This window comes from Notothenia coriiceps, unplaced genomic scaffold (genome assembly GCF_000735185.1).
Source record: "Notothenia coriiceps isolate Sejong01 unplaced genomic scaffold, NC01 NC01_scaffold00037219, whole genome shotgun sequence".
Taxonomy (NCBI): Eukaryota; Metazoa; Chordata; class Actinopteri; order Perciformes; family Nototheniidae; genus Notothenia; species Notothenia coriiceps.
Window position 1 is genome coordinate 9,094 of NW_011369920.1, and position 8,881 is coordinate 17,974.

Here is an 8,881-nt window from a genome sequence, read left to right on the forward strand (position 1 = left end):
CATTGATTCTTCCGGGTAACTCATGATGTCATGCGTTTCCCGGAACCAAATGGACCAATCCGTGGAGCCGTTACGTTACGTCCGCGGAGCCGTTACGTTAAGCCCCCGCTGATTGGTCCAAATTGACCAATCCACGGACTTCCTCACACACACATTCAGTGCATGCAGCTCTGCTGATTTCTTCTCCCTGACTGCAGGCTGATAACAGACAGTTGGGATCGCGGCGAAATTCTCTCTGCAGACCCATTCTCACAGCGTTTATCAACCTTTTTCTTACTCAATATCAAGCCACACTTATTGTTTTTACTTCGGCTGTGACTTTGTGTGTGCTCAGGGTGAGTTTGGCTGTGTTTCGCTGTCGCTAAACAAGGAAACCACACCTCCACGGAGCTCAGCGCGATTCACAACGTCCCGACCAATCAGAGCACAATGTGCTCACAGGGAGGGTGGGGGCTGGAGCTATTGGAGCTACAACGAGCCGTTAAAGGCAGAGAGTGAAATTCAGTGAATACACGTAGTTTACAGAGATGCTGTATGAGAAACCAAAGTGATTTTGGAAAATTGCACAATATAAATCTATTCTATTAGACCTCAACAATGGAATTATGATCAGTGGAAATGGCCATGACATGGCACCTTTAATGTGTCTGAGACCTGAGCAAAGAAGAACCATGCTAGGAAGTCAAGCTAAATATCCAGCTTACAGCAAGGGGACCTCAAGAAAGAGGAACAAATAATCACGCTGAGTAATTATGGCCCAGCAAGACACCTGTCTGCACAGTAGGAATTGTATTATTGTGTCTTTACTGAAGATTTCCGACACAAGCGACCAATAATACATGTAAAACTGTGCCACGATTATCTGAGGCCTCCCACATGACTGTACGGAAACTGACCTTGAAAGACCAAAAGAGGAAATCTGAGGGAGGAATAGAGACTGTTTCTTAGAGCTCACTGTGATCTGTCTGTTTTGTGTGCCTAAGCTTCATAGGTCCCTGTGGACTGATGAGGTCACACTTTATTTTCCTCACTGACTCAGTTCCTCATTCTTTTTCTTGTGCAATGCTTTTTGTACTGTCTGACCAACACCACCCTCTCCGCAGTGCGGTTCAAATATCACGTTTCAACTTGCTAAATCAAACCCTTATGGTTTCACAATCAGTCTTTCCATGATTCAGAGCTGCCCTCAAGAACTGAACTGATCAAAAAAACGCTGGGCTATAAATAAACAAAACAAAACAAAATGTAAGAGCTGAGTTATATGACCCATCAATATCAGATCACAACCAGTAATGATTCTTAAGGGCACTTTTTAAAGCATTTAGGGTAAATAGTGTAAAACGATCAGCCTACATGTTTTAAGTGAGATTCAAACAACTCAGTCCAATAAAATGACAGTATATCGATATTGTGATATGAGACTAGATATTACGGTAAATGTCATAGTATGCAGGTTTCTTTTTGAAAAATACAGTATGAGGGCAATACTATGGCGCTGATCTTGTATATATATATATCAATTCTCGCGAGCACATGAAGGAAGATTGTATACAAGATGGCGCCACGGACTTAAAAAACAACGCGACATCGGAGCTCTGTAAAAACAAAGCTGTCTATGTCGTCTGGTGCTCTATTTTCATTTTTTTTGAGTAATTATACCGTTTTTGACAAACAGAAACATTGTTTTCTGGCATCACTTCAAAATGTACGGGGCACATTTTCAGCAATTTGGTATGAGGGCGCACGTCAAAAGTAAGAGGTCGCAGAGCCCCCGTTACCCGTTTAGACAAAACCCTGGTCTGGCATAATTGTCTTTTCCTCGTTTAAAGTCTGCATTACAGTAAAGTGATGTTACTCTCTGAACTTATTGTACTGTTCTAGAAGATCATAAAGCAGCAATAATCAACCCTAGAATATGATTGCATCATGGAGGTAGCTAATTTGTTGAAATATATCATTTGATTTGACCAAATACCTTGATAAAGAATCAAAGAGTGGTGTATGTCTTGGACAGAACCATCTCAGATAGTGTGTAGATCGTTCATGTAGAGAGCATTATATCAACAGCCAAATTGTTGATTAGCAAACTTGTAGAATTGAGTACAGTTGCCAGCCAGGGTTATCTATAAAGCTGGTATAATCAACGTTTGATGAGAAACACTTCAAAACACTGTCAAATAAATACTTCATGACAATTGTATAAGATCAAAAGTGACCTTTTTCAAATCTTGCTTTTCATCTGACACAAAAACGATCAATCAGTTTAGCGAATGAGGACAAATAAAACCCTGTAGGACAATAACCAGTTTAAAACAGTAGCCAGATTTATACTGAGATGAATATAATTCTAAATGTATCCGAATGCTCCAAATAGCACCAGTCAACAAGTGCTTGTATCATTAGAAAAACTTCTGGTTAGCAAGAGGAAAGGTTACTGAAAACCCTGCGTGTTCACCTGCAGGGCATTAAGATATTGTTAGAGCCAGTATTTTCATTTGATAAGAAAGGCCACCTCATTTTGACGTCTGTGGTCAACAGACTATTAAAGACTACAACTCCCACTGTGCCTACTCTAAAGTGACAATGATGGGCAACCTGCTAGAAAGACGCCGTCGAGGAACAGTTTTTAACCGTTAAAGTACCCTTTAAGTTAGTAAGTTATATAAGCCTTATCAAGAAGAAAGAATACCTAAGTGGTTTGTTATTTTTATTTGAGTTTTGCTTATTTGTTTTGAATATTGTAAAGGCCTCTTTTCTTTGTAGCACATGTAAAAGTTTGCTATTTTTATTTTAAAAAAGCACATCGTTAATACCATCCAAACCATCGGAGGTCAAGCAACTCTTCAAACTGTAAGTAACACAAATATAAAGGAAGAAAGTCTTTTTAAGGCGTCTAGTGGCTTGATAAATAAACAAGGGAAGAAGCCACGACAGATGTTGTAAAGATAAAGCCTCCTTCGCCCCCACAGAGAAGATTCCATAGCACTGAGTAACATCGGGCCGCAGGTATTAAAGGTGTGGCACACCATATGCGTATGAGTGAAACTGCATCACAGTCAAACAGAAGTGAAACCCGTCACCTGATGGAGGTGGATGAGTATACGTTTGGCCAACGTGGCTCAAATCTTCCTCAATATCGCTCATCACTCATTTCATAACCATACCACAATAGCCTGCTTCTTGCAATTCAATTAATACATGGCTTTTTTGCACCATATCTTAATACATAACTTTTATCACAAAATTGATCTATTGAAGGATGATAAATCATATTGTGGAATGAATGCCTAGGCTCAGCTTTATAAAACCGGTCAATTTGATTTATGTTGACCAAACAAATGAAAAAGGAGTCCTACTCTATCATTCTTAGCTGAGAGAGGTACTTACAATGAAATGTTTTGCAAGAATTTAGTCGAGCTTTACAAATAACTAATCCTGTTCAATCACACATGGGGCGAAGCCTGCGAGCTAGTTCAGGAAGTCAACTGGAGCACCAATGACACATTTACACGTGACGCACCTCGTCCCTCTTACACCCTACCAAACACATTCTCCTAAACATGCCGCTCTATTTAAGCTGCCAGGTCTTCCTGCCTCTGCCTCGCTATGCTGCTGCTGCTGCTGCTGCCACTGCTGTGTTCACTTGCTATTGCTACGTTCATGTTGCTCTGTTTCATGTTGCTGCTGATGCTTGCCTGACACACCACCACCCCAGCTCCACCCCAGCTTCCACCTGTAGGCTCGGGGGGGATAGTTATCTAATCATCACTCAATGTTCTTTGTAAATCTGTGGAGTGATGAGGCCCGAGCCTAGACGCCAAACTCAAACTATATGCTGCTTCTAATAAACATATTAAGAAACACGTGAGTTGTTTGACTGAAGTACACTTTGAATATTGCATTAGCTCTGATCATTTCACTGGCTTTTGAACATCAGCTTTGGAAGAATATTTTGTACAGCACACTTCCCCGAGACACAATGAATCTGAGGAAAAGAGAGTCCTTATCCTGAGAGCCTTGCTTTCTATATCTAAAGACTTTAGGGCTGAATTAAAAATAAAGACAAAAACCGGACTTGACATTTGCTCGCAACAATAAGAGTGTAAACAACCCACAATGCAACACTCTCTGTAGGAGCTGGTTTACAGAGGCACTCTTCTTTCAAAAATAAATATCCGATGTTGTGAACTGGGCCTTTTATAAAGAATGTCTTCTGAGTGGAAGGAAAAGGAAAGCTCTACTTAGCCAACAAACACACAAACATAGGCTACATCTTATCGCTGCTAAATGATTTGTACTCCAAGGACATGCAGAGCTTGGCCAGGGATTTGAGAAAATTCCACTTCTTTCAAAAAGGAACATAAAGCATCAAAACAAGCTTTTTATGGTCACATGTTCTCTACACTAAAACAGACTTACTGTAACATCTATTTACATTTACACCTTTATTGCGATATGTGGCCCGTCCTCCTCTAACAAGTGTACACTGTATGTCAAGAGGTTATGTTTACATGCTTTCACAAAATCTGCCTCTATTTATTAAGAATGTTCCCTATTAGTGGACAAACGTCAGTCGGCTCAAAAAGTCTTAGTCGAGCAATTTTTCATTAGTCTATTATTTGCATAAGTTAAATTAAAATTAAATTAAACTCCTTCTGGGCACTGCATTGTCGCCTCGGGCAGAAAACCCCCTTTGACTTTTTCCTGGAGCTAGTCAAAAGTCATTTATGTCCAAGAGTGGTTTCGTTTTGGGTGTTTGTCTGTTGTGCTGTGTTGTGTTGAGAGAATACATGAACAAAATGGAAGAATCTTTACCAGCATCATTCATCATAGTATATATTTATAAGCCTCATTATTACAGTTTTATTTGATATGTAGCCCAACGTACCAGGATGTCATGTCATAACGTTCTTTCTATGCACTGGAACTAAAGCCATTTCCTGAAGCCAAAAATAAATACAATGAATCATCATAACAGTGCGATGACTAGCCGACTCATTTATTGAACTGAAGACTATTGGTAGGACAATATTTGGTCAAGAGCAGCCCTACTATACTATTTTGATAATCGGAGTGTAAGTAAGTGTATGTTTTGAATAACTTTAATCACGGCCTCATTTGTACTGAGGAACAAACGTACAGGCGTACAGGGTCAGAAACTAGGAGCTGACTACAGTGGATGGTAGAGGCCAAACATCACAAGCAGGTTTCTCTATGCTTCAGGGCAGGAAGTGTGTGTGAGTAAGAGGGATTGTGTTATCCAAAACACATTGCTGGTCTTCTGCTACAACATGAACCATGCAGAATTGTCAGGTGGTGTTCTGCCTTTTGTTCCCAGAGGCAAAACTAAGCGTGGAGAAGAGGTCAGGTATTATACTGCAAATAAAACAATTACACAGAATCTACCAGAAAACTGCAGGTGTACTACAACTATAACTTCAATTAAAACAAGGCTTACAAAAATATATAATTTCTGTTTTAAATGTATTTAAGTTTCACTTTAAAATGCATTTCTGTTGCAATATAATAGTTGCTTGTAATGTTCTTTTGTACAGCACTTTGCAATGCTTAGTGTTGGAATGTGCTGTATAAATCAACCTGCCCTGCTTTGAAATGAAAACAGCATATTCAGCTTTTACATGATCCATAACATGTTGATTGATCTTAGATTGTACCGTTTGAGTGAACTTATTTGTACTACTCATATTGTCTAAAACTGAAGCATGTTAAACCTGTGTTTCTACTTGTAACCATCTAGCATCACAGGAAGCACCGACTTTGCATTTCATTGCACAGAAGCACTTTCTGATTATCTGAGCATTTCAGACAATAAACCAATTCAGCACCTCTAGCTTAAATGTTAGCATGTATCATCTTTCAGTTGTAACCGTAACACATGTAGTACTGTGCGACTCGCTAACAGAAATGCATGTGCCCATCTTTAATTTCGCTAGAAACCGAAAACAACAGGCTAAGACAAGGCCAAAGTGGACGTTCCTTATGTTTAGACCTCCAATACATCAAGTAACGTAATGAAAAGCTAAGAGCTAACGTTAGGCATGTAACACAGTTTAGCTAAGTGTGTTTAAAACCGTGTGTTTTAGAGAAATTAACATGTAGCATTAGCCACCACGGCCACTGCCAAATGAGCTAACAGGTAACGTGTGCGGGATACTCAATGACGAATGTTAAACAGCAAACTAACTTACCTGCGTTGATCTGAAAGCACCAGAGGAGAAAGCAAACGTAGAAAGCAGCAGACATGGTTGATATTCTTCGAGGTATTGACTGTTTTTTGCAGTCCTCCGTCCAGAATCTCCGCCGCTGGATGTGCACCTTCTGCAACTGCCAGCGATTGGACGTGGACTTCCGGTTTCCTTTCAAAATAATATCCAAGTCAAACCAACATAAAGCATCTGTTTTTTTATAATGACTCTTTACTATGTTTTCTTTTTTAATCATCAAACAAGCAATAAAATAAGTCAAAAATAAATATTTGTAACAATACTTTTATCCCACATGCATACATGCCATCCCTAGCAAACATCTTCCGTCTCCCGAGCTTTCTAATTCCTTCTCCAACCTATTCATTTGAGTCTTTGTGTGGGTTTTAAAGATCAGCATACATCATGTATTTGATTTACTCATGAGGCTACCCATTTCTTATTGCAAGAGAAGATGACCTAACACCACCACATAGCCATCGTTCATCTTTTCCATAGGTGTAATAAAGTGATTACATCTCATAAACTCAGCTATACACTTTAGCACTTGGGTGTAGTTTGATCAGATTTTATTGACAGTAGTGTCCCTTTGGCATCTCAAGCAGAAAACTGTCACGACATTCTCTTTTGAATTCCCATGTTGTCACATTTCCATTGTATATGGAAATATGTGACATCATGCCAAAACCAAACGAGGATGACTTGATCAGAGCAGCCTTCATTCGTTATACAAAATGTATTTAGTTGTGGTCTATCCAATCCCTTATCCAGAAAAGTGTTTGAACAAACAGACCACATTGACACCCACAAACAACCCGCCCTGCAGTAAACCACATTCCTGCAGTGCTGCAGGAATGTTAAAGAGTCAATGGAGCTTCAGCAGTGTGTCACCAACACCCTGACTGAATGATGACTGCACAGCCTCAGGTGTAGCTCCTCCTGCAGGCTTGCATGCACAGGCGTGCCTTAGTTCAACAGTTTTTTCTATTTTTTGTTTTTGAATTGATTAACTCTGATGAGCTTTAACCCTCCTGTTGTCTTCGGGTCAAATCTGACCGATTTAATACTTTCATCAATCATAACTTTTTTGTTTTACATTTGATTGCATTAAGGCTTTATGATATCCTTCACAGTAGACATTTGAACAAACATTGCTGATCACCACTTTCATTGAATTTTGGATGATTTAGTCAACTTTGTAACACCCATGGTGTTCCCGAGCAAAGAAAGAAAGAAAAGGAATTAGTAACCATCCGGATCAGATAAAACACACACACACACACACACACACACACACACACACACACACACACACACACACACACACACACACACACACACACACACACACACACACACACACACACACCCCCCTAAATGCATGCCCAATCCCCCCATGTGAATCACACCTGGCATTCACAATACATGTTCAGTGTCTGTTCTTTGTATATTCACTGCAGTTTTCCATGTATACCAGTAGTCTGATACAATATTTACAGTTTGAAAGGGTGTTCAATGACATTTGGTGATGATTAATGTTTTTTGTGTTAATGTAATAGCAGTTAAAACAGGACCGGTCAAATTTGACCGCAAACACCAAAGTAAGGGGGTAAACGAAGACAATAGGAGGGTTAATACAGCTACATCTCAAATTAGTTGGTGCTGAATTGATAGGGTGTTGTTGTATTTACCACTTTTCCCCTACATATATTGTCCATAATGCATGTGTTAGGAACCTTGACTCAATAGTTAAATGCACAACCCAGAGACAAAAAAAGGTTTGAAAAAAAAAAATCTTTAATTGCAAAAACAAAATCACTCTTTTAGAGGAAATAACAAAATGACAAAAGTAAAGTGCTCACATGGAGGGAAAAAGGCAAAACACTGAATCTCTTAAGCGATGGCTTGGATCTGGCTTCTTGGGACAACGAACAAGACAAACCGACAAATAACAAGGGGAGACAGGACAATAGGGCACAGGTGGAAACAATCAGGGGCGGGGCAGACACTGACGATGGCGGGAAAAAGAACCAAGGCAGGAAGTAAAGGGACCTGGAATGAGACAAGGAGAGTAAAAAATAAAACAGGAAGTGGAACATAAACTAAATTAACATGAACATGACAATCACAAACATGACACAACTTAACATAATTGGTGGGACACTACAGTACCCACCCATCTAGGGCCGACGGCCGACGGCCCAGGCTGTTCAGGGTGACGATCATAGAAGTCACTGATGAGTGTCTTGTCCACAACGAAAGTCGAGGAGACCCAGCAACGCTCCTCAGTGCCGTAACCCTCCCAATCTACCAAGAATTGTCATCCTCGGCCCCGTTTGCAGACCGCCAGAAGTTTCCTGACTGTGTACACCGGGCCGCCTTCAATGATCCGGGTGGTGGAGGGGGCTTGGAGGCGGAAACCAGAGTGCTCTCTCGAACTGGCTTGAGTTTGCTCACATGAAACGTGGGATGGACCCTCAAAGATCTGGGGAGTTTGAGGCGCACAGAGACAGGGTTAATGACTCTTGAAAGTGGGAAAGGACCCACAAACCTCAGTGCCAACTTCTTGGAGTGAATGTGTAGGGGTAGATCCTTGGTGGAGAGCCAGGTTTTCTGGCCCAGCCTGTAGAGGGGGGCCGCACGCAGGTGACGATCCG

At 40.6% G+C, this 8,881-nt stretch overlaps 1 protein-coding gene and 1 long non-coding RNA gene across 2 annotated transcripts in view; one reads left to right on the top strand and one right to left on the bottom strand.

Annotated features, from left to right (window-relative positions):
- Positions 1-6,377, bottom strand: part of LOC104964375 (interleukin-10 receptor subunit beta-like) — a 15,413-nt gene extending 9,036 nt beyond the window's left edge. The window contains exon 1 of the mRNA XM_010793128.1: positions 6,210-6,377. Within this exon, the coding sequence (XP_010791430.1) occupies positions 6,210-6,264 (55 nt within the window). The 5' untranslated portion in view covers positions 6,265-6,377. The remainder of the gene's footprint in view (positions 1-6,209) is intronic.
- Positions 2,600-8,881, top strand: part of LOC104964374 (uncharacterized) — an 11,594-nt gene continuing 5,312 nt past the window's right edge. The window contains exons 1-2 of the long non-coding RNA XR_800406.1: positions 2,600-2,878; positions 6,996-7,001. This is a non-coding gene — a long non-coding RNA (uncharacterized lncRNA). The remainder of the gene's footprint in view (positions 2,879-6,995; positions 7,002-8,881) is intronic.